Genomic DNA, 26,435 nt, shown 5'->3' on the forward strand with positions numbered 1-26,435 from the left:
GCTAACTAGCTAGCCATTTCACATCCGTTACATATATGGAAGTGATAACCAAAGCAAAGTCTAACAAGTACAGCTGTATATGTAACACGTAGATTCATGTTGATATGTTAATAACAACCAATACATAAGTGTCCCAACAGTAAATGACAATAGGCTAACATAGGTAAGAGGTTGTGTAGTGGCTTCCTTTCCTCTTTACCATAGCCACTGCCCAAGCCTGAAGCGGGGTTGTTTCGTACGCATACAGTCCACACTCAAGGTTTCCAAACGGCCAAACAATCAATGAGATCCAGGGATATGGTGCAACACATTTTTTTATTCTTATTTCTAACAAAAAAATTATTCTCCAATCAACTTAAAGCATAGATTACTTAATATGACCTGTTTGTATGTCTGTCTGTCTGTCTGTATGGTCAAAAAACTATACCGCTCCCGCATCTAGCAAGGACTCCTTCCCCCGAAGGCCCAACTTCCTGCCTTTATCCTAACACACTTAACACAGTACAATGAAATGGGCAAGAGTGGGGGGCTAACAGTTACACTAACAACAGATGAATATATCTCAATCAGGTAAATATAAATCATAAAGGTACGTACATAATATTTCATCATATACATTAATATATTTACACAAATGAAATGTACATGGAGCTCGGTATGTTCAGTCTTTTATACAAATATGTCCAAATCGGCTCTAACAGCTTGATAATTAGGCTTGTTCAGGCCGGTACAGTTGCTAGCTCCACCAGTTTGCTTGGAGTAGGGGACTAGGAGCAGGCAGGGTTGTGTGTATATCTCACCCCAGGTAGAGTAGCGGGCGTGTGGGGGACAGAGAAAGGACTGGCAGGGTAAACCTCTCAGAGTCCCAGGGTGTCTTTCTGCACCTGGCAACCCAGAAGGGTGTTTCCAGCCTGGACACACTCAGACACACTGGCCACTGAAACACACAACATCACCAGGACAGGCATCATTATACTGTGGCATCATGGTTGCAAGGATGGGCAAAATGTATCTTCAACACTTGTTTGAAGACAAAATACCACCAACATTGTATTGTGAATGATTATATTCAAAATATAAATATATTTGTCATTTAAGTAATATGGTGGATCCCTACTAGGAAATTGCTTTCACCTGAACAATTTCTTTCCAAATCAGGGCAGATGAAGGACAAGAGTTGCCAGGACTATGAGTGTAAGCTATAGCTACCTTTCTGAGCCTGGATCCATGATACTGCCTTCATGGCCAGAAACTGCCAATCCTCCTGAGCCTCCATCTTGAAACCATAGAGCCATACCAGGGCTAGAACCGTGGCCCACACCTCCTGGCCAACCTGACAGAGACAGAAGATAAGGACGCTGAGACATGAGATTCAGTTCAATGGTCTTCATGCCTTTGTCCAGATCTGATGGTCTTTCTATAGAGCACACATGCAGACACTGTGTGTGAGTGCATCATCTTGCAGCATGCTCATCTATTTTCGGTTCATCCTGCTGCCTGTGGAAACGCCATATCAGTTTATTTCTGTGGACCTACCTGTGCAGGCTTTGGCTTGGACACCTCCTCCTCAGTCTTCGCCAGCACCTCAGCCAACGCTGCCTCCAGGACCCAGGAACCAGAGGCCTTCTGAAGGGAGATCAGCTGGAGGAGAGGGTCCCTCACAGGCTTAGAGGTTGGGTCTGGAGAGTCAAAGTCTATTGGGATTGGATAACATAATTGAAATCGAAATGCTTCCATAATGTAGATTAATACCTCAACCCGAACTCTAATCCTAACCGTTGCAGTTAAATCCTTGTGCTGTGCTTGAGTAATAAAGTCACAATAAAAATAACAATGTAGGGAGCATCAAACACAGTAACAATTTGCAGGTATTTAGAATTAGGTTAAAACAGACATTAACACCTGCCCCAAATTACCTTCTTCATCACAGTCTTCGTCACATTCTAATACTTCACAAGCACCTGAAAAACATATATTCGTTGTATATTCCCATTAACACAATTCTATCAATAATTGATTAACTAAATAATACAATTACAGTTTACTTCTATCAAAAATTTATCAATATTAATTATGTGATTCCAACACTTCTGTAAAAGCTATGAAATGTGAAAAGGATAAAGCTATAAAATGTGTATTGTAGAGGGCTTCCGGTGACGCAACTTAGGCAATGGCTGCCTTTTTTTTCGTACTGCACATTGGTTGGGTATTTTCCCCCTAAATTGAAGTATTTACTCTGAGCATTATAGTAACTCATTTTAATTCATATGGCTGCAATCCCGGTAACAGGATCGATATGACAACAGCCAGTGAAAGTGCAGGGCGCCAAATTCAAACAGAAATCTCATAATTAAAATTCCTCAAACATACATGTGTCTTATACCATTTTAAAAGGCACTCTTGTTGTTAATCCCACCAAAGTGTCCGATTTCAAATAGGCTTTTCAGCAAAAGCACCACAAACGATTGTTAGGTCACTACCAACTCAAAGAAAAATTCAGCAATTTTTCCAGCCAAAGAGAGGAGCCACAAATAGCACAAATAGAGATAAAATGAATCACTAACCTTTGATGATCTTCATCAGATGACACTCATAGGACTTCATGTTACACAATACATGCATGTTTTGTTTGATAAAGTTCATATTTATATAAAAAAAATCTGAGTTTACATTGGCGCGTTACATTCACTAGTTCCAAAAACATCCAGTGATAGTGCATAGCCACATCGTTTCAACAGAAATACTCATCATAAATGTAGATGATAATACAAGTTATACACATGGAATTATAGATATACCTCTCCTTAATGCAACCGCTGTGTCAGATTTAAAAAAAACTTTACGGAAAAAGCAAACCATGCAATAATCTGAGACGGAACAATAGTAAAATTAGCCGCCATGTTGGAGTCAACAGAAACCAGAAAATACATGATAAATGTTTCCTTACCTTTGATGAACTTCATCAGAATGCAGTCCTAGGAATCCCAGGTCCACAATAAATGCTTGATTTGTTCGATAATGTCACTTATTTATGTCCAATTAGCTACTTTGGGTAGCGCATTTAGTAAACAATTCCAAAGTCACAAAGCGCATCCACTATAACGTGACGAAATGTCCAAAAGTTCCGTAACAGTCAGTAGAAACATGTCAAACGATGTATTGAATCAATCTTAAGAATGTTGTTAACATACATCTTGAATAACGTTCCAACCGGAGAATGACATTGACTTCAGTTGAGCGATGGAACGGAGCTGCCTCCCACGTGAACGCGCGTGGTCACCTCATGGCTTTGGTTACTCATTCCTGTCTCCTTCGGCCCCCCTTCACAGCAGAGTCATCAGACAAAGTTCTATTGACTGTTGACATCTAGTGGAAGCCATAGGAAGTGAAAACTCATCCATATCTCACTGTAATTTCAATGAGAGCTTGGTTGAAAAACTACCAGCCTCAGAAAAATTCCAAACAGGAAGTGGAACTTCTCAGGTTTTTGCCTGCCATATGAGTTCTGTTACCCACAGACATAATTCAAACAGTTTTAGAAACTTCAGAGTGTTTTCTATCCAATACTAATAATAATATGCATATATTAGCAACTATGACTGAGGAGCAGGCAGTTTACTCTGGGCACCTTTCATCCAAGCTACTCAATACTGCCCCTGCAGCCATAAGAAGTTAAAATGGAAAAGGAGAAAGTAGGAAGAGGTTGTGGAGCTACAACAATAGTTTGTAACAAGTCAGGAGAAGCTAAAATCGTAGACTAAACAGATATGGCTCATGCTAGCGCAAATAAGCTAACAGCAGCAAAAGTATCCTAATTTTCGAGGTGATAAAGGAGGATTTGCGCAATGCGCTCACAGGCTTTCAAGAGGAACTTCGAGAAGATGTACGAAAATAACAAAATGAGTTCAACATGGACATTAACCACAAACTCAAAGAAAACAAATAACAACTTCACAGCATATCTACAATAATGTGGGATGCAGATCAGCGCATTTGGGAAACAGACACATAGAACACTGCAGTCAAGGGTGCACTTGTACAGTCTTTGAAAAGCCATCATGCACTTCAGGCAAAAGTGACAGAACTCGACAGTTTTTCACATCGTAATAACAGACTTTATTCCGTGGCAGAGGGCAGAGAAAAAGACTCGATGCCCACATTCGTGGAGGGTCTATTCAAATAAATACTTGAAGATGACACAGACCTGGTACTCGAGAGAGCACACCGAGTTCTGGCCTCAAACCCCCCCCCCAGCTGTGTCCCACCAAAATCCATCGTTTTTCCCCGTGCAGCCTGGAAAAAGCCTGTTAATAACTTCTAAGGCCAACGAGTGTTCTTTGATCATGACTACACGGGAGACATACTGAAAAGGAAGTAAGGAATACACCCCTATCAAGAAGGTACTAAAAGAGAAAGGGATTCACTTTTAAACACCATTCCCGGCAAAAGTGTACTGACCCGGTTACATACGAGCATGCAGATGAGGCGGCGGAGGACCTGAAGTCGAGGGGCATCTCAGTGAAGTATACCGCCAGGAGAAAGTAGTCTTCACCGGCGGAAAGACTCAAGCAAGTCACCTCGGCAAGAGTACACTCACACTCTCCTTCACTGCAGCCGACGCGAGCAAAACATTTAAACGTGTTAACCCTCGCAAGGCTGCAGGCCCAGACGGCATCCCCAGCCGCGTCCTCAGAGTTTACGGACATATTCAATCAATCCTTATCCCAGTCTGCTGTTCCCACATGCTTCAAGAGGGCCACCATTGTTCCTGTTCCCAAGAAAGCTAAGGTAACTGAGCTAAACGACTACCGCCCCGTAGCACTCACTTCCGTCATCATGAAGTGCTTTGAGAGACTAGTCAAGGACCATATCACCTTCACCCTACCTGACACCCTAGACCCACCCCAATAGGTCCACAGACGACGCAATCGCAACCACACTGCCCTAACCCATCTGGACAAGAGGAATACCTATGTGAGAATGCTGTTCATCGACTACAGCTCAGCATTTAACACCATAGTACCCTCCAAACTCGTCATCAAGCTCGAGACCCTGGGTCTCGACCCCACCCTGTGCAACTGGGTACTGGACTTCCTGACGGGCCGCCCCCAGGTGGTGAGGGTAGGTAACAACATCTCCACCCCGCTGATCCTCAACACTGGGGCCCCACAAGGGTGCGTTCTGAGCCCTCTCCTGTACTCCCTGTTCACCCACGACTGCGTGGCCATGCACGCCTCCAACTCAATCATCAAGTTTGCAGACGACACTACAGTGGTAGGCTTGATTACCAACAACGACGAGACGGCCTACAGGGAGGAGGTGAGGGCCCTCGGAGTGTGGTGTCAGGAAAATAACCTCACACTCAACGTCAACAAAACAAAGGAGATGATCGTCGACTTCAGGAAACAGCAGAGGGAGCACCCCCCAATCCGCATCGACGGGACAGTAGTGGAGAGGGTAGTAACTTAAGTTCCTTGGCGTACACATCACGGACAAACTGAAATGGTCCACCCACACAGACAGCGTGGTGAAGGCGCAGTAGCGCCTTGTCACCAAAAACACTCACAAACTTTTACAGATGCACAATAGAGAGCATCCTGTCGGGCTGTATCACCGCTTGGTACGGCAGCTGCTCCGCCCATAACCGTAAGGCTCTCCAGAGGGTAGTGAGGTCTGCACAACGCATCACCGGGGGCAAACTACCTGCCCTCCAGGACACCTACACCACCCGATGTCACAGGAAGGCCAAAAAGATCCTCAAGGACAACAACCACCCGAGCCACTGCCTGTTCACCCCGCTATCATCCAGAAGAAGAGGTCAGTACAGGTGCATCAAAGTGGGGAACGAGAGACTGAAAAACAGCTTCTATCGCAAGGCCATCAGACTGTAAAAGAGCCACCACTAACATTGAGTGGCTGCTGCCAACATACTGACTCAACTCTAGCCACTTTAATAATGGAAAAATTGAGGTAATAAATTTATCACTAGCCACTTAAAACAATGCTACTTTTTATATAATGTTTACATACCCTACATTACTCATCTCATATGTATATTCTATACGCTATACCATCTACTGCATCTTGCCTATGCCGTTCGGCCATCACTCATTCATTTATTTTTATGTACATATTCTTATTCATTCCTTTACACTTGTGTATAAGGTAGTTGTGAAATTGTTAGATTACTTGTTAGATATTACTGCATGGTCGGAACTAGAAGCACAAGCATTTCGCTACACTCACATTAACATCTGCTAACCATGTGTATGTGACAAATAAAATTTGATTTGAATGACTGGAACCTAACATCTCAACCACTCTATTATATCGCCAGTGGCTAACTGGGTCACCCTTACCCTAATCCTAATCATCACGGTCAAATATTTGTGCTGTGAATAATAGTCAAAATAAAAAAATATTTAAAAGTTTGCAAATTACAAACCTTGTTGAGAGAAGAATCCAACTTGCACCATGACACAAGATACCAGGAGGTAAAGGACGAAGAGCAGTATTAGTAACTTCCTCAATCATTCAACGTGAATCACACAAATTAAAATGTATTTCTTTTTTTAAACTAAACAAATCTCCAGGCACTAATGGCTTCCCTTCAGAATGGGCAAAGTTTGATGGGACAACAAACGATCAAAACGGTTACATACTGGAACCTAATACCTCAACCCCTCCATTAGAATCGCCAGTGGCCAACTGGGTCACCTTGACCCTAACTGGAACCCTGACCCTAATTATCACTAAAATATTTGTGCTGTGAATAATACAGAAAAAATTAAAAAAGTTTGCAAATTACATACGTTGTTGAGAGAAGAATCCTACTTGCACCAGGACACAAGAAACCAGGAGGTAAAGGACAAAGAGCAGTATTAGTAACTTCCTCAATCATTCAACGTGAATCACACAAATTAAAATGTATTTCTTTTTTTAAACAAAAGGGTAGTTTAAACGTACCCTTCACCCTAGATGCGAGCGAACCTTTGGCCTTCTGAGCAGACATACCTTAATACAAATGAACAGTGATAGTATGTTTATTATAAACTCATAAGTGATACTTATGCATAATTGAAATATGGTAATGTCCCCGAATCATGCAAATTTGTTTCTAAACCAAATAGACTTGGTGCTTACTGTTTCTTTTACGCATCTTACACTTACTCTTCGTGCCGACCTCAAACTCTGACGCAGAGCACATAAGCTGATCAGCTCGGTCATCGAGTTCAGATAGTTTCATATCGCACTCAAGTACACTACTGCATAAATCCCAATCTGCACAAAACATGAACACAAGATCCACAACACAAATTATAAAGTGGTTAGATTTCCACAAACACCAACAATGGTATTACTTTAAAGAATAAAACAGTCAATTCAATTTGTATAAGTACCTTGTATTGTTTGTTCAAATAAAATGAATCCGCAACAGTAACAATGTAACAGTGGCAAAGTAGCACAAACCTTTCAGTGAACATTCCCTTAGATTCAACACTGAGAAAGAAGGGGAAAACACAGGTCACTGGGTTACAAACATGAAGGTACATGCACCGAACACATTAATGACTAAACAATGAGGATTCTGTCTCAAGTGCAGGGGGCACAGTTTGAGACACTTCAGCTCGCGGTTACCATTTATTTAGCGCTGTTTACATATCTGCATAAAATAATTTCCTTGTACAGCCTCTCCCCGTCACACAAACACTCACTCACTTGGCGTGGGGACTTGTCTGCGTAGCAGCTGTCCATGCAGGGCCTCTCCATCTCCTTTGTGGACAGCGATGAAGGCGGTAAAGGCACTGCTCACTCCTGATTGGACGCTGAGCTCTATCACCTTCTCTTTCACTCCCTCCTTCTCACCATCCTGCTCTCTCTCTTCCACCTCCAGGGATTGGATCAGGGTTCGAGCACCCAGCCTGTGGACGGTCATTCTGGAGAGGAGGGATAGAGAGAAGAAGTAGAGGAAAGAGAGAGAGAGATAAGAGTTAGATGTGGGAGAGGAGGGATATAGAGATTGAGACGGTGGAGTGGGAGAGAGGAGGGTTAGAGAGAAGAAGTGCGATGGGGGAGAGGAGGGATATAGAGATTAAGACGGTGGAGTGGGGGAGAGGAGGGATATAGAGATTGAGACGGTGGAGTGAGGGAGAGGAGGGATATAGAGATTAAGACGGTGGAGTGGGGGAGAGGAGGGATAGAGAGATTAAGACAGTGGAGTGGGGGAGAGGAGGGATATAGAGATTGAGACGATGGAGTGGGGGAGAGGAGGGATAGAGAGATTAAGACGGTGGAGTGGGGGAGAGGAGGGATAGAGAGATTAAGACAGTGGAGTGGGGGAGAGGAGGGATATAGAGATTAAGACAGTGGAGTTGGGTAGAGGAGGGATAGAGAGAAAAAGTGCGATGGGGAGAGGAGGGATATAGATATTAAGAAGGTGGAGTGGGGGAGAGGAGGGATATAGAGATTAAGACGGAGTGGGGGAGACGAAGGTCGATGATAAAATGGGGGATACCTACAGTACTATATATATCAAATCATACTACAATGCTGAAATGCATTAGAAGTGCTGGCACAGTTTCTGTTAACGGAGCATCATGGCAGTCCTGCCTGAAAATAGTGGCACATTCCCTTAATGCATCTGACCAAGGCCTGCAGTGTTGTTTTTACCCAGTGTCCTCTGCAGGCTTAAGACTGAAGCTCAGCTGGTTCTCAACAGGCTGCTTGGCCAGGCTGTACTTCACTATCACCGAGCCCTCTGTGTCCCCTGAGCTCTGAGCAGGGGAGAGAATGAGAGAGAGCGAGAAAGAGACAGACAGAACGAGAGAAAGAAAACAAGGAAATACAGAGTTTAGTAAAAACACGTGGACCGTGACCCAAAAAATTGTTGTCTTGCAAATAAGTTATGACCTTACCAGTGTCATTTGAACATTGACATACAGTATGTTAAACAATATTAACATTCATAACAGTAGAAGGCAGATTCCTCACCTCCCCAGTGAGCTGGGCATACAGAAGTGCCCTTTGGCCCTGGAAGACCACTCTGATTGGTGGAGACAGAGGTGTGACAGAGACCCCCTTTGGGACATTCCACTTGACTGAGATGTCCACCACAGCTGGCTGCAGGGCAAACCGGAGAGACTGCATCACCTGAGGGAGGAGAGTGAAGGAGGTGGGAAAGTGGTAAATAATGTAATTAAAAAAGGAAAGAGAAAAACAAGAGAATAAGGGAGGTGATGAAAATGTTTGTAGCCAATAGAGCCCTCACTTTACACATGCACACACACTGATAAGCTCTCTTACTTTGGGCTGCATCCTGTCCTGTCCTGTGATAAACTGTGCGTGCCCTCTGGCCTGCTTGGCCACCCCAGAAATGAGAGCAGTGCTGGCCCCCTCCCCGATCCCAAAGGAGAAACACCTGACAGGGACACACCCAGGAAACACTAGTATTGTTGTTATCAAATACCAAAAAAAGTCTATCAACCAAATCCATATCACTTGTATAATTTTCTTGTCCTCGTGGGGTGACTGAAAACACATAACTGTACAGGAAGAATCATCAATACAAAAGCTTTTGTTTTCTAACAGGGGTGAAAAACCCTAACCTACAGAACTCTCACACTGCTGCTCACAGACAGGTTGGGTCGGTTTACTTTAGATTGGGTTTTACAATTAATCTTTTGAGTCAAGAAGACCAGTGGTTAGAGCTTTACTTTCCAGACAGGTGCAATGGGTTCTGTAACTAACTCTATTAAAACCAATAAGTCGATTTTTTTCAGGTGGGAGGTGACAGAGCTGGGATCCTGCCCCAACTAGGTAATGATAGGGGAAACAGTGCTTGTGGGCCCACCTGTGAGAACCGGCATTCGTCTTCACCAGATCCAGGACTTCCTTGGTGTTCCCCACCTCACCGTCAGTGAACAAGAAGAGCTGTGGAGGACAGAGCGGGTATGTCTCAACATTAAATAATGTACGTGCAGCACTGAAGTATACTGAGAATGTTTCCTTAGTAACCAAAATCACAGGTCTATTTGCTGTCCCAGTAAGCCAGGCGTGTTACTGTAAATACCACACTCAAAATACACTGTTTGCTAGGGTGTTACTCTGTAACTAAACATGCCCAAAGCCCAAAAGGGAATTCCCTCATGGTCTAAGACATTGGTTGCTCCCGTGGGAGACCAGGGTTCATATCCTGCGTGTTACACATGGAAAGGTGGGAGGAGTTTCAGGTGTTTCAGGAGGAACCTGTATGAATCACAGCCAGCCAGCCCTAGAAGGCCAATGAGTGAGGTGATTAGAAAAAAATATTAAAAATGCCACTCCACAATGATACAATAACTGACAGATTTTTGTTGACCACTCAGATAGTTGAGACACTAAAAAACAAACCTAGTCAAACATGGTACAGTGGTTCCTTTGGCGTCATCAAAAATACATTACATGATCTATATTTTGGGTAACAGTCGTTATACATTGCGTCATCTATACACGTATGCATAAACAAAACTAAGTAAAGTAGATAAAAGGACATTCAGAAACTTCTAAAGAAATGTCTGTTGGAGGATACGGTGGCAGGCTTTAGCAGAGGCATTTACATTATTGTTACCTGATAACATTGCACACAATTATTTTCATCTAGATAATTTGAACTATCACTTTGGCTGGACAGCTGACGAAAACATAATCCCTAATGTCATTGTATAACCCACAGTAAAGCAACGCATGAGGTTCTGTTTCAATGGAAGCATCGTTACAGAAAGGACAGACATTTCTCTATAGCAGTGTTTGTGTGTATATTATTATTATTTAACTAGGCAAGTCAGATAAGAACAAATTCTTATTTACAATGACGGCCTACCCCGGCCAAACGCTAATCCGGACAACGCTGGGCCAATTGTGCGCCGCCCTATGGGACTCCCAATCACGGCCGGTTGTGATACAGCCTGGAATCAAACCACGGTCTGTAGTGACGCCTCTAGCACTGAGATTCAGTGCCTTAGACCGCTGCGCCACTCAGTCTAAGGCACTGTAAGGTATGTAAGGTGTGTTAGCTACCTGTCTGGGCTGGTCGGGGAGGCAGGGCTGGCTGTAGATATGTTTTAAAGGCTGGAGGATCTCTGTACCTCCCAGGTCAGCCCTAATTTCTTTCACCTTCTGCAGAGCCTCATCCATAGTCTTCTGGCTGTACTCCACACTCTTACTGACGTCCAGATAGATATACACACACAAGGTCAAAGGGTCATCACCACAACATATTACAGACCCATGCCATGGACATTTGAATCATTCCCCTAAGGGGTGCAAATTATTAGATGTAAACATGACCTGTCAAACAATGTCACTGTTTATCTTTGGATTTAGATTACCTGGTGCAACATACATGATAAAACCCTAGAATGACAAAGCTAAATGTGTTTGTAAATAACTGAACTCCTCAGACACTGACTTGAACAGATTGAAACAGGGGTTGGAAGGAGAAAACACTCACGAAAAGAAGGACTCATAACTGGACCCAAAGCCGATGATGTTGAAGTAGCAGCCCATGGGCAGGCTTTTCAGCAAGAGCAGCAGAGTATCCTGCAAGAGAGAAGTCCAACAAGTGTCTTTACTCTTCAATAAACCTTATAGGACAGTCTTAAAGAACTAGTACAGAGTAACCACAGTGTACTGGATTTAACTCCAAACTACCTAGTGGTGAATCCTGTGCAGATTGAGCTGTTCATTCATTAGAATAGGGTTGCTGTGTGTGTGTGTGTATACCCTGGCACTGCCAATACGGTCCTGTGACCCAGACCCAAGGTGCATGGGGCATTCCATGCTGCCAGAGCGATCCACTACGAACAGGAACTCCCCGTGTGAGGTCATAGATGACATCACATCCTTGGGGAACTCTGGGTACAAGCTCAGCATGACCACTGGGTCACCCATCAGAGAGCCTGGAGAGAGAGAGAGAGAGAGAGAGAGAGAGAGAAAGCGTGAGGGCGATAGAAAGAGAACGAGAGAAAGAAATAAGTGTCCAACAGTTATTCTCCATTTCTAGAGGACGCCCCTCCTTCAGTCTCACCATGTCCCTCTCTGTAAACATGGATGAAAGTAGTAGACTAGACTACTCATTGATCTCATATACACCAATCTACAACAGAGTACACCCACCCCCCTCACCTGGCTTGGCAGAAGCCTGTGCTGCCTCTACTATAGCAGTAGGCTGATGGGTGTCTTGGTAATACAACAACAGCTCAACATCCCGGTCAAACTGATGACCTGCAGCCAGGCTGACCTGCAGTTAGAACAACATTCACATGAAGGCAGAGCAGTCAGAGAGGGAATTGAACAACTATGAAGGATTCTGATGGTTTATGGTGCTAGTGAGAGTGCAAGCACACAGACATACACACAGTGTACACATCCATACGTACGTAAAGCAACACACTTACACATGCATATGAACACACACACACAGTACCGTGGCTTGGGTTTTCTCTGTGTTGAGGTAGTTGAGTGGGTCCAGGGGACAGTTGGACTCTACTCTAGAAATGGGATGAGGGGACGACACATGGGCACTGAGGGACAGACTGTAGGGGACAGAACCAGCGGGCACTGAGGACACCTGGGCACTGCCACCACTACCACTGTCTGACCCTTAGAGAGAGAGATGGGTGAGGGAGAGAGGGGAGAGAGAGACCCACAGATTAAAATGTTTTTGTTCCAGCCCAGCACTAACACTTCTTTCATCTCATCAACAACTCACCAAGACCTTGATTAATTCAATAATGATTAATTCATTAAAACGGGACTGTAACTAAAGCATGCACCATCCCCTGTGGGTCTCCAATAGCAGGACTGAAGACCACTGCCCTATGGGACCAGGTACTGGTTCCTAGTCACACTGCTGCCCACAAGGTTTTTACTTTGTTTTGCAGTGCCCTATGATGTATTAGTGGTTTGTGTCTCTATACAGGGGCCCATGTTCTTACCCTGGGGTTGGTAGCGGGGGTTGAGCACGGCGGGCAGGCAGAGCCTCAGGCCGTCGTCAGCCTGTACAGCCAGCTCTGTCACATAGTCCAGGCTGACAGAGGCCTTCTCCCCTGGAGGCAGACTACCCACACTCAGCTTGAACACGTCCGGGCTCTCATCACTCTCCTCCAATAGGAAGGCCTGCTGTCCCGAGCTCAATGCATCATCATACTGCTCCTGTGCCTGAGGAGGGACAGAGGAACACAGGGACGCATCATCAACCTGACACACAGTATAGTACAGTAGCATACATCCAGGGGAAGGTGCTGTCTGACTGACACTAGTCAGGTCAATGGGGTTTGACAGAGAGTCGCTTTGACAAAGCAGTAGGTTGGGAACCAGTTTTACAGGGTCAAAGTCTAATACTGAGAGCAGAGAGCTGTCAACAAACATCTGAATAACTTTTGAAGCCCACTAGGTCATAGACTGCTGGTTAACCATAAAGTGATAATAATAAGTTATGGATTGGATTTATATAGAGCCTTTCTACCAACTGAGGTACCAAAAGCACTTTACATAGTAAGGGGGAAACTCATCTCATCCACCATCAATGTGTGGTACCCACCTGGGTGATGCACAGCAACCGTTTTGTACCAGAACGCTCACCACACACCAGATCTCATGGTGGAGAGGCGAGGAGTGATATTTGCCAATTAGGAATGAAAGGATTATTAGGTTGCCTTGATGGAAATGGGGCCAGGTTAGCTGGCCGGTAACATTTTACACCAAGTTTCTCTTAAACTGTGTAGTAACGCTATAATTACACTAGTAACAACACTTGTACTAACATGTTATTGATTGGTATTAATGTGAAATTAACCCAAATCCTGCAATAAATTATATTTTTGTAGATCTCAGAAAATGTCATAAAAAATATGTCTATAGTTGCATTTGTCTCATTATTGACTTGTCATCTCTCCTCACCTTCTGTTTCTCCTGAACCTCAGCCACCACCTCAGTCTGTCCTATCTTGGCGCTGAACCTGCAGACAGCAGCCTCTCCCGGCAGAGGGAAAACAAAGATGGCCTCCAGGGGGCTCTGCTCCTGGTTCTCATACTGCAGAGTGGAGCTCACAGTGGCCACATGCCCCTGCACACTCACTTCCACAGCAATACTCTTCAGAGGCACTGAGAGAAGGAGGGATGGATGGAGCAATAGATGGAAGAGAGAAAACTGACGATGACAACGTTTGGGAACCACTTGGAAATAGTAAATGTGATTTATCGCTCATCTCATGGAAATGTTTAATTTAGTGAAAAACAATATAAATGTGGTGAAATGTTCTGAAGTATTTATTTAATAAAAAAGGAAGAGAAACAGACACAGGAAGTAAACAATCATTTATGCTTTCAAACCGTACCTGGTTCATTCTTGACAGTTACCAATCCACAGCAGTTCACCATTTTGGCTCCTGTATGGAGAAGTCATGTGTCATATCATTGTCCTTTTACCGGCGTCTTACGTTAAAGTTTAATTGCCGTGCAACAGTAAACAGTTAATGGTAATATGCCAAGTGTCTATGATGAATTGTTTTTTAAAGGCAACCACAGAATACAACTACTGACAAAAGGATGACAGTCATTGAGAGGTTCAGCTAACCATGTTGGCAGGGCTCTACAACAATGTTCCCTAAAACATTTTTTACCACGGAGCAAATTTCAAGTCTGCTGAATGCAAACTGGATTTAAAAAAAAATACTGTGTAACTTCCAGCGCGCGTTTAATTATGAACACCGAGGCTGTACCCACTTTAAGATACAGTTTTAACAGTGGCCAAGTAGGCTACTGTGGCTATTTGATCATAATGTAGGCCTACCAGAGTGGCATACCATCAAAAACAATGAGAAAATGTATCCCATAACATTTTAACATGGAAGTAGCTGTTCTATCATTCAGCCAACAGTAGCAGCCAATGTGTGGTGTTCAATGTATGAATACATTACATGAGACTTTTGAAAAAAACATGCAGGGCTTGACATTAACCTGTTTATCCACTTGTCCTTCATACAAGGAGGTGAATGATTCCATTCCAACTAAACTACTGAAAGAGCTGCTTCATGTGCTTGGCCCTCCTATGTTGAACATAATAAACGGCTCTCTATCCACCGGATGTGTACCAAACTCACTAAAAGTGGCAGTAATAAAGCCTCTTGAAAAAAACAAACCTTGACCCAGAAAATATAAAAAACTATCGGCCTATATCAAATCTTCCATTCCTCTCAAATTTTAGAAAAAGCTGACTGCCTTCCTGAAGACAAACAATGTATACGAAATGCTTCAGTCTGGTTTTAGACCCCATCATAGCACTGAGACTGCACTTGTGAAGGTGGTAAATGACCTTTTAATGGCGTCAGACCGAGGCTCTGCATCTGTCCTCGTGCTACTAGACCTTAGTGCTGCCTTTGATACCATCGATCACCACATTCTTTTGGAGAGACTGGAAACCCAAATTGGTCTACACGGACAAGTTCTGGCCTGGTTTAGATCTTATCTGTTGGAAAGATATCAGTTTGTCTCTGTGAATGGTTTGTCCTCTGACAAATCAACTGTACATTTCGGTGTTCCTCAAGGTTCCGTTTTAGGACCACTATTGTTTTCACTATATATTTTACCTCTTGGGGATGTAATTCGAAAACATAATGTTAACTTTCACTGCTATGCGGATGACACACAGCTGTACATTTCAATGAAACATGGTGAAGCCCCAAAATTGCCCTCGCTAGAAGCCTGTGTTTCAGACATAAGGAAGTGGATGGCTGAAAACGTTCTACTTTTAAACTCGGACAAAACAGAGATGCTTGTTCTAGGTCCCAAGAAACAAAGAGATCTTCTGTTAAATCTGACAATTAATCTTGATGGTTGTAAAGTCGTCTCAAATAAAACTGTCAAGGACCTCGGCGTTACTCTGGACCCTGATCTCTCTTTTGACGAACATATCAAGACTGTTTCAAGGACAGCTTATTTCCATCTACGTAACATTGCAAAAATCCGACATTTTCTGTCCAAAAATGATGCAGAAAAATTTATCCATGCTTTTGTTACTTCTAGGTTAGACTACTGCAATGCTCTACTTTCCGGCTACCCGGATAAAGCACTAAATAAACTTCAGTTAGTGCTAAATACGGCTGCCAGAATTATATCCTTCCTGTTTGGCCCTGTCCGGGAGTATCATCGGATGGGGCCACAGTGTCTCCTGACCCCTCCTGTCTCAGCCTCCAGTATTTATGCTGCAGTAGTTTATGTGTCGGGGGGCTAGGGTCAGTTTGTTATATCTGGAGTACTTCTCCTGTCTTATCCGGTGTCCTGTGTGAATTTAAGTATGCTCTCTAATTCTCTCCTTCTTTCTCTCTCTCGGAGGACCTGAGCCCTAGGACCATGCGTCAGGACTACCGGGCATGATGACTCCTTGCTGTCCCCAGTCCACCTGGCCTTGCTGCTGTTCCAGTTTCAACTGTTCTGCCTGCGGCTATGGAACCCTGACCTGTCCACCGGGCGTGCTACCTGTCCCAGACCTGCTGTTTTCATCTCTCTAGAGACTGCAGGAGCGGTAGAGATACTCTTAATGATCGGCTATGAAAAGCCAACTGACATTTACTCCTGAGGTGCTGACTTGCTACACCCTCGATAACTTCTGTGATTATTATTATTATTTGACCATTCTGGTCATTTATGAACATTTGAACATCTTGGCCATGTTCTGTTATAATCTCCACCCGGCACAGCCAGAAGAGGACTGGCCACCCCTCATAGCCTGGTTCCTCTCTAGGTTTCTTCCTAGGTTTTGGCCTTTCTAGGGAGTTTTTCCTAGCCACCGTGCTTCTACACCTGCATTGCTTGCTGTTTGGGGTTTTAGGCTGGGTTTCTGTACAGCACTTGGAGATATTAGCTGATGTACGAAGGGCTATATATAAATACATTTGATTGATTGAATGAAAATGTTGTTGTGTTTGATGCAAGAAACCACTTTACAAAATATAATGCATTATTATTCCCATACCATTATTACAGAGAATCAGACACATTATGCTACCCTAATACTTAGCGTATTCAAGCCTAAATATGTCTAAATATACAACACTCCTCTTTAAGACAAAAAAAATAAAACATGTCTGGAAATGTACACATTGTGTGCTCTTGTAGGAAGCAATCACTCCCCTATTTCTGACTACAAATTATCTATAACAACTGGGCTAATAACTTACTAACTAGCAAAGGATATGAACAAAATTTGCACGTGGCTACATGCGCTTGATTTGAGAAGAAAGAAAGCTGCATATACTCACGTTCACAGCTGTAAACACAGACCAGTTAAAGGTAAATTGCACACATCCATATATGGCAATAGTCTATTGGCATATAAGCCTGCTGCAACTCGGATTGTTTATGCTGCACCGGTCTGTGTAGTGTAGGGGCTGAGTCGTGCACAAAAGGAGTACCATAGAATCCTACTCTGGTGCCTTCTGCCTACAACAAAATCTCTTGCATAGTTTGTTTTGTTATGTTGCATTTAAAGTGGCTAATATTGCGTCGATTCGATCACAATTGACACAGTAAAGGGAAACGTTGATGGTGTTAACAGGGAAAACTCTAGAAAGTTGAGAGAAGTTCAATCTTGTGGTTCTCTCCATGGGCTGGTATTTATTCTGGGGTCCACTGCTACCAACGTTTTCAGTTGTTGCACCAATCACATGATTTGGTCTCACTTTTTATAATTGATAATGACCTGGCCTGTGTCCCATAATGAGCCTGTATTCCATACAGAGCCTGCCTAATAATGACAAGCCATATTTTAACACGTGTAGTCTTAACCTCTACCGACCACCAAACCCGGATCCGGGATCCCCCCCAGCATAATTGCTGACTAGCATAGCCTAGCCTAAAGTTACAGGGATATCATAAAAAAAATTGTTCATGAAATCACAAGTCCAAGACACCAAATGAAAGATACAGATCTTGTGATTCAAGCCGTCATCTCTGATTTGTAAAATGTTTTACAGGGAAGACACAATATGTAAATCTATTAGCTAACCACTGTTAGCAAAAGACAACAATTTTTTTACTCCACCATTTTCTTACTGCATCAATAGCTATCACCAATTCGGCTAAACTAAGATATTGATAGCCACTAACCAAGAAAAAACCTCATCAGATGACAGTCTGATAACATATTTATTGTATAGGATAGGTTTTGTTAGAAAAATGTGCATATTTCAGGTATAAATCATAGTTTGCCATTGCAGCCACCATCACAAATCTCACCAAAGCGACTAGAATTACTACAGAGAGCAACTTGTATTACCAATTTACTCATCATAAAACATTTCCTAAAAATACACAGCACATAGCAATGGAAAGACACAGATCTTGTGAATTCAGACAACATTTCAGATTTTCTAAGTGTTTTACGGCGAAAACACAATAAATCGTTATATTAGCATACCACATATGCAAACGTTACCCCAGCATGAATTCAAGCCAAAGAGAGCGATAACGTAATCATCGCCAAAATATATTAATTTTTTCACTAACCTTCTCAGAATTCTTCCGATGACACTCCTGTAACATCATATTACAACATACATATATTGTTTGTTCGAAAATGTGCATATTTAGCCATAAAAAACCGTGGTTATACAATGAAAATAGTAGCAAATCAAGCCTCAAAATGTCGGACGTCATCTTTCAGAGTGATCTAGTTTAATCGAAAGCTAATCATATACTTGACTAAAAAATACAGGGTTGACAGGAATCGAAAGACAAATTAGTTCTTAATGCAATCGCTGATTTAAATTTTTTAAATTATCCTTACTTTTCAATACAGCGAAGCTATACAAAACAAAATGGCGCCATAAGCGTTTAACATTTTTCGACAGAAACACGATTTATCATCATAAATTGTTCTTACTGTGAGCTGTTCTTCCATCAGAATCTTGGGCAAAGAATCCTTTCTTGGGTCTAATCGTCTTTTGGTCGAAAGCTGTCCTCTTGCCATGTGGAAATGCCCACTAACGTTCGGCATGAACTGGAAACGTCCCCAGCGGTTCAAAGTGTCTCAGAAATAAATGCCTCAAAATCGCACTAAACGGATATAAATTGCTATAAAACGGTTTAAATTAACTACCTTATGATGTTTTTAACACCTCTAACGAGTAAAAACATGACCGGAGAAATATTACTGGCTAAACTAAAACTTGGAAGGAGGCGAGTCCGATGTCCTTCGCGCGCAAGGCGCAGGCAGCAAAGGGAAGCTACTTCCGGTCTTTGGCCTTTTATACAGCCCCTGATTGCGCAATCGACTCCATTCAAAGCGTCATCACGCACTGACATCCAGGGGTAGACGTAAGAAGTGTCTGTTTCTCCATAGCATTTACACGGACCTTTAAACTGACTCCAGATCAGTGGCCAAAATGTTTGAAATCTGACTCCCTATCATGAAAAGTGCTGTAGATTGAGTTCTGTTTCACTCAGAGACAAAATTCCAACGGCTATAGAAACTAGAGACTGTTTTCTATCCAATAATAATAATAATATGCATATTGTACGAGCAAGAATTGAGTAGGAAGCCGTTTAATCTGTAGTGCAAATTATGCTAATGAGAAACAGCACCCCCTATAGTCGCAAGAAGTTAACATTCTGTATACTCCCCTTGTCCTAAGGGTCAAAAATGACCCGCCTTCACTAAACCCCTGAAATAAAGCATCTTAATTGAATTTTAAACCCCAAATCTATTTTGCATGAAGAAACAACCTGTCATTCATCACAAACTTTGTGAATATCTGGGTTTTCTCTCTTCACAATGCAGAAAGACTGCATTTAAATCAGTGGACACCACTCGTTTTTATTACAACACACCTGTCATAATTGTTTTCTTTACTAAAGTAGAGGTTTATTATTATTATTGCTAAAGGTACAGCATAGGTGTAAACATAACTTTTTTAGCAAGAGATAACCTAAGAAAGTAGCAGAAATGTGCAGAAAGTAGTTTTGAATGCAATTTATTGAAAGGAAACAATAAGTCAAACTTTTTTGGTAACATAGTGATATATTCTTATATACTGTACAATGAGTAATTCACCTACAAAATACTAGTCTTCTCCCATTTTTTAAACTATTGCCCCCACCCATAAGGTGTATAAACAACAATAAATACAAATACAATAAGATAATATATACAAAACAAAAACTTGAAGAACATAAATCAATCAACTAATTAGCACATGTAGGACAGTATGCAAGTGTGTGTGCATGGACATTGCAGATGTATTTCTCACATGTGCAGCACATAGTATTTGTTTTACAGTCTTTCTTTGGTGGGCAGAATTGGCATCTCCTCCTCTTGCCTGCCCCAGCTGCAGCCTCAGGTGGATCAGGACAAGATTCAGCCCCCTGAACAGCTTTCACAAGCGCTGCAGAGGTTGCTGTGCGGGGGAGGTGCTCCCTTCTTTGAATGTGTGTGGTTACAAGTGCCTTTCCCAGCTGCTCCAGGAACACCCTCCTCTTGTTCCACTTATCAGGCATCCAGGTAGGGTTGATCTTGTTCCATATCACAAAGGCATTGTATGAGGACACATCAATGATGTTAAGGAGGATGACCAGGGGCCAGCAGGCAGTCATCCTCCTGCAGCTGTAAGTGCCAATCACCTAGTCCAGGTTTTCCACGCCACCTTTGTTACGGTTGTAGTCCAGGATGATGGCTGGATTCCTGTCCTCACAATCACTGATCTCAGCCGTTTTGTGAAGTGTGCTCAGGAGGACCACATTCTTGTTTCTCTTCGGGAGGTAAGAAACTAGAGTGGTGGTGAAGGCAAACTTTGATGAGAAGGCCTCTCTCCTCCTTGTTGCGAGGAGTGCAGAGGGAGCTCAGGCTTGTTCTTTCTAACTGTGCCAACCATGGTGATCTTCCTCTTCAAGAGCTTCTGGCTGAGTTCAACCAGTAACACACATAATCTCAATTTCTCATTGTGTGTGTGTGTGTCTTTGTGGTGTGTGAATGATTTTATAACTGCCGGGTCAAAAATGACCCTAAGACAATCTTTGTACCCTGGTGGTGTACAGCTTTCATGGAAAGATAAACAAAGGTGATATTCCACTTTTTCGAATGTTGGGGTCACTCTAGTAAAAGTCACCGAATTTCAAGTTGATCATTTAGGGAGGTTTCTCTGCTGTTAAACATAGTGGCGGGTCATTTTTTACCCTTAAGACAACACAAGGAGTTAAATTAGCATGCCCTTGTGCCCGAGTAAAGATGTGTCAGGGAAGCGAATGATACGTGCATCATTTCAATAGCAGGTGATTTGATCTTTCATTTGTGGGCTGGGCAAGTAGCCCCAATGCAGGGTTTATACAGACATTGGCAAGACCATTTTAAAGGACCTTTTCAAGCACGTAATTGTAATTTTCAAAGACCTACATTTGATATTTAATTGTTTTAGTAGCCGACAGAAAACAATATGAAACAAGTAAACATTACCACATTCCAAATATGTCAGAATAATGTGGGCATTGCCTGACTAAATAGACAGCATACTGCTGTAAAATAGGGACCTTGTAGCAGTCATAAGGACAAAGATTCAGCAGTAGTCAGGCAGATATAGCTGCAAATTAATATTGGATATATTTACACAGCGCTGGTAATGACGTGATAAATGTACAATTCAATTATATTTACAAACTTCTGACTTTAAAATGTGAGCATTCAAAACGAAAAAGGCCTCTTCTCAAGCAAAACCTGTCCTAACCATACAAGGCCCAGGTAGAGTCTCCTAGGCTTAAATGCAGCCTCCCCATTGAGTTACCATACGTGAACATCCCAAACGGGCAGTTCCAGACATTTGGCCGCACCTATTCTTGGCGGGCAGGCCAGGTATATCTATACATACTCAAGCACGCGCATTCACACATTAAACATCACGGAGAAACCAGACACATGCTCTCCAAACAAAGAAATTGACGCAAGCGACATTGCACCGTTAATTTTCATTTAACTAGGCAAGTCAGTTAAGAACAAACCTCGTATGGCTGAGACGGGCTAAGACCCCATTAACGGGATCAATTTGACAACAAGCCAGTGAAAGTGCAGGGCGCCAAATTCAAACAGAAATCTCATAATTAAAATTCCTCAAACATACAAGTATTTTACACCATTTTAAAGATAAACTTGTTGTTAATCCCACCACAGTGTCCGATTTCATAAAGGCTTTCCGACGAAAGCACACCAAACGATTATGTTAGGTCTGCACCTAGTCACAGAAAAACACAGCCATTTTTCCAGCCAAGGAGAGGAGTCACAAAAAGTAGAAATAGAGATAAAATGAATCACTAACCTTTGATGATCTTCATCAGATGACACTCATAGGACTTCATGTTACACAATACATGTATGTTTTGTTCGATAAAGTTCATATTTATATCCAAAAATCTCAGTTTACATTGGTGCGTTACGTTCAGTAATGTTTTGCTTCAAAAACATCCGGTGATTTTGCAGAGAGCCACATCAATTTACAGAAATACTCATAATAAACATTGATAAAAGATACAACTGTTATGCATGGAACTTTAGATAAACTTCTCCTTAATGCAACCGCTGTGTCAGATTTCAAAAAAGCTTTACCGAAAAAGCACACCATGCAATAATCTGAGTACAGCGCTCAGACAACAAAACGAGCCATACAGATATCCGCCATGTTGTGGAGTCAACAAAGTCAGAAATAGCATTATAAATATTCACTTACCTTTGATGATCTTCATCAGAATGCACTCCTAGGAATCCCAGTTCCACAATAAATGTTTGATTTGTTCGATAAAGTCCATCATTTATGTCCAAATACCTCATTTTGTTCGCGCGTTTAGCCCAGTAATCCAAATTCATGAGGCGCAGACGAAAAGTCAAAAAGTTCCGTTACAGTCCGTAGAAACATGTCAAACGATGTATAGATTCAATCTTTAGGATGTTTTTAACATAAATCTTCAATAATGTTCCAACCAAATGCAATGGAACGCAAGCTAACTCTCACGTGAGCGCGCAAGACTGAGCTCGTGGCACTCTGCCAGACCTCTGACTCATTCAGCTCCCATTCCCTCATCCTTCACAGTAGAAGCATCAAACAACGTTCTAAAGACTGTTGACATCTGGTGGAAGCCTTAGGAAGTGCAATATGACCCCATAGACACTGTATATTCGATAGGCAATGAGTTGAAAAACTAAAAAACCTCTGAATTCCAACTTCCTGGTTGGATTTTGTCTCAGGTTTTTGCCTGCCATATGAGTTCTGTTATACTCACAGACATCATCCAAACAGTTTTAGAAACTTCAGAGTGTTTTCTATCCAAATCTACTAATAATATGAGTAGCAGGCAGTTTACTCTGGGCACCTTATTCATCCAAGCTACTCAATACTGCCCCCAGCCATAAGAAGTTATTAAGAACAAATACTTATTTACAATGACAGCCTACCTCGGCCTAACACGGACGACTCTGGGCCAATTGTGCGCCGCCCTATGGGGCTCCCAATCACGGCCGGTTGTGATACAGCCTGGAATCGAGCCAGGGTCTGTAGTGACGCCTCTAGCACTGAGATGCAGTGCCTTAGACCGCTGCACCACTCGGAGCCCATATAAATAAACAAGCAAACAAAGACTGTCCTGTCCAAATGTTTCAACACTCATAAGATACCAAAATGAGTAAAGTGAACATAATTGAAGTTGTAAAAAAAATGTAAACTGTAGTTCCAGTTCTTAAGAATGGGTGAGCTGAGGTAGGAGTCAATTCATTCAGGCAATTCATGTTTTGGCCTGCATTCCAGTGTTATTTCCTGTTGTATTTGGTTGGGAAGGGATGGAATGGCATCACAGAGAGAAGTCAATAGCCAGGGAAAGCTCCCCGCAACCAGCCCAGGTCACATGGTCAGAATGTTATAAAAGGCAGTCCTGACTGTGGTTGGGAAAGAAGGCCTTTGACAGCTGTGCCAAGAAAGTTCTCCTTCATTGTGGCAGAATGCTTTAGTGCAAATGGATTGGATTGAACTAAGCCAGGGGATCTGCCATTTCCATTGAAGTTGTAAGAAGGTTTCCCTGTCGGCTCTAACATGGGTTGGAAAAAGGTACCCATATTGTATTACCATTTGCACCTGCTATCAGTTCAAGTAAAACAGTCCTTGGTTAAGGTTGTATTATTCCAATGGAAGTTTATGAATTATTCTGGATGAGGAAAGAGCATCTTCTACTCCATCTTGTGGTCAGTTACACACACACACTTCCAATGTAGCTCTGCAATGTCTTGTGCAACACATGCTATTGAGGATCCTTGGGACCCCCTTCATTGAAGTTGAAATTTACAATGGTTAGGTAAGGGTTAGGGTAGGGATGTCCCAAGGATTCAACCAACACTTTGAACCACTTCCAGCACCACTCAACAACCAACTGTTTCAAAGCTGTACATTCTTTCTGTCAGACAGAGACTATCTATGGCAGGGTTCCCTAACTGGTGGCCCACAGAGCAGTCAACAAATTATTAGTAATTATGTTCAGGTCCCCATCCATATACTCAAGAAAAATATCATCCTGTGGCTGAATCTAGTTGATGATCCCTGATATACAGGCTATATGTGTGCAGCGCAAGTGTGATTAATAATCTACATAACCAACAAACAGCTTCGGTAATCCGTCTGTAATTTAATAAATGAAATAGGCTAGATTAAAAATAGCATTATTACAAACATTATTTCATTTTTTAACTGGCACTGACAGGGACGATTGACTGGCCTGGAGTGTTTAGCTTAACTGTGCAGCCCTGTACGTGGAACCCTTACCCACGCACCGACAGGGGCATTCCCGTGCTAATGTTGCTTCTTCATTAAATTGGTTTAAGTTTGTATCGAGCCCTGGTTGATCATGCACCATAACTGCTGGTTGCTGATAAATAACATTGCTTTGTACAGTAATACAATATTGGTCTTTCCAGAACATACAGCAATTCCTCAAAAAACAAGCTTTGTGCAGAAATGTATATTTCTAAGCCTGAAGTTCTTGTTAACAACAAAGTATGAAAACACAGCAGCCTGATGCAATAATGTCAATATATGTCCATCCAGTGTAATCTCTGGTTGAACTGGTCAAATAGGATGGAATGCAATAGTCAATAATAAATAGTACTGTTAGGAGATTTGGGGTCTGTGGGAGGGGTCTCGAATGGTTGAGGGACAGCTATTGGGGAACTGTGGGGGGATCTTGGAGGGTTCGGCTTTCACAAGATTGTGATCATGAAAAAGGAAACTATGACATATCACTATCATGCACACGCACCCTCACACACAAGGATGGCTCTGTTGTGGAAAGACTGATACATGTTTGATAGTGTCTTGATGCTGTATTGTTTGTTCTTCATGTTCTAATACTTTAATGTTACCCCTTTTTTGTGTTTTTTGTAATGAATAATTATATATATATATATATACACACTGCTCAAAAAAATAAAGGGAACACTTAAACAACACAATGTAACTCCAAGTCAATCACACTTCTATGAAATCAAACTGTCCACTTAGGAAGCAACACTGATTGACAATAAATTTCACATGCTGTTGTGCAAATGGAATAGACAAAAGGTGGAAATTATAGGCAATTAGCAAGACACCCCCAAAAAAGGAGTGATTCTGCAGGTGGTGACCACAGACCACTTCTCAGTTCCTATGCTTGCTGGCTGATGTTTTGGTCACTTTTGAATGCTGGCTCTATTTCCTATGCTTGCTGGCTGATGTTTTGGTCACTTTTGAATGCTGGCGGTGCTCTCACTCTAGTGGTAGCATGAGACGGAGTCTACAACCCACACAAGTGGCTCAGGTAGTGCAGTTCATCCAGGATGGCACATCAATGCGAGCTGTGGCAAAAAGGTTTGCTGTGTCTGTCAGCGTAGTGTCCAGAGCATGGAGGCGCTACCAGGAGACAGGCCAGTACATCAGGAGACGTGGATGAGGCCGTAGGAGGGCAACAACCCAGCAGCCAGTCTGGAGACTGGCTAGGCCACTCCAGGACCTTGAGATGCTTCTTACGGAGCCACTCCTTAATTGCCCTGGCTGTGTGTTTCGGGTCGTTGTCATGCTGGAAGACCCAGCCACGACCCATCTTCAATGCTCTTACTGAGGGAAGGAGGTTGTTGGCCAAGATCTCGCGATACATGGCCCCATCCATCCTCCCCTCAATACGGTGCAGTCGTCCTGTCCCCTTTGCAGAAAAGCATCCCCAAAGAATGATGTTTCCACCTCCATGCTTCACGGTTGGGATGGTGTTCTTGGGGTTGTACTCATCCTTCTTCTTCCTCCAAACACAGCGAGTGGAGTTTAGACCAAAAAGCTCTATTTTTGTCTCATCAGACCACATAACCTTCTCCCATTCCTCCTCTGGATCATCCAGATGGTCATTGGCAAA

The 26,435-nt window shown here is 42.6% G+C and overlaps 1 protein-coding gene across 2 annotated transcripts in view; it reads right to left on the minus strand.

The window, feature by feature from the left end:
• Window positions 1–296: 296 nt before the first annotated feature.
• LOC120018088 (von Willebrand factor A domain-containing protein 5A-like) overlaps window positions 297–26,435 on the minus strand; it is a 30,250-nt gene continuing 4,111 nt past the window's right edge. The window contains exons 2-22 of one of the 2 annotated variants that reach the window (XM_038961066.1): window positions 14,375–14,425; window positions 13,939–14,141; window positions 12,975–13,197; window positions 12,464–12,639; window positions 12,163–12,277; window positions 11,761–11,936; window positions 11,489–11,577; window positions 11,056–11,200; window positions 9,851–9,930; window positions 9,304–9,418; window positions 8,992–9,150; window positions 8,671–8,774; window positions 7,720–7,937; window positions 7,471–7,500; window positions 7,171–7,281; window positions 6,967–7,014; window positions 6,813–6,830; window positions 1,917–1,961; window positions 1,537–1,694; window positions 1,210–1,333; window positions 297–937 (exon numbers count right to left, since the gene is read on the minus strand). In XM_038961066.1, coding sequence (XP_038816994.1) covers window positions 858–937; window positions 1,210–1,333; window positions 1,537–1,694; window positions 1,917–1,961; window positions 6,813–6,830; window positions 6,967–7,014; window positions 7,171–7,281; window positions 7,471–7,500; window positions 7,720–7,937; window positions 8,671–8,774; window positions 8,992–9,150; window positions 9,304–9,418; window positions 9,851–9,930; window positions 11,056–11,200; window positions 11,489–11,577; window positions 11,761–11,936; window positions 12,163–12,277; window positions 12,464–12,639; window positions 12,975–13,197; window positions 13,939–14,141; window positions 14,375–14,417 — 2,460 coding nt within the window. In that variant the 5' untranslated portion in view covers window positions 14,418–14,425 and the 3' untranslated portion in view covers window positions 297–857. The remainder of the gene's footprint in view (window positions 938–1,209; window positions 1,334–1,536; window positions 1,695–1,916; window positions 1,962–6,812; window positions 6,831–6,966; window positions 7,015–7,170; window positions 7,282–7,470; window positions 7,501–7,719; window positions 7,938–8,670; window positions 8,775–8,991; window positions 9,151–9,303; window positions 9,419–9,850; window positions 9,931–11,055; window positions 11,201–11,488; window positions 11,578–11,760; window positions 11,937–12,162; window positions 12,278–12,463; window positions 12,640–12,974; window positions 13,198–13,938; window positions 14,142–14,374; window positions 14,426–26,435) is intronic. The other variant, XM_038961067.1, reaches the window with a different exon arrangement.

The sequence above is a fragment of the Salvelinus namaycush genome, chromosome 23 (genome assembly GCF_016432855.1).
Source record: "Salvelinus namaycush isolate Seneca chromosome 23, SaNama_1.0, whole genome shotgun sequence".
In the NCBI taxonomy this organism is placed as follows: domain Eukaryota; kingdom Metazoa; phylum Chordata; class Actinopteri; order Salmoniformes; family Salmonidae; genus Salvelinus; species Salvelinus namaycush.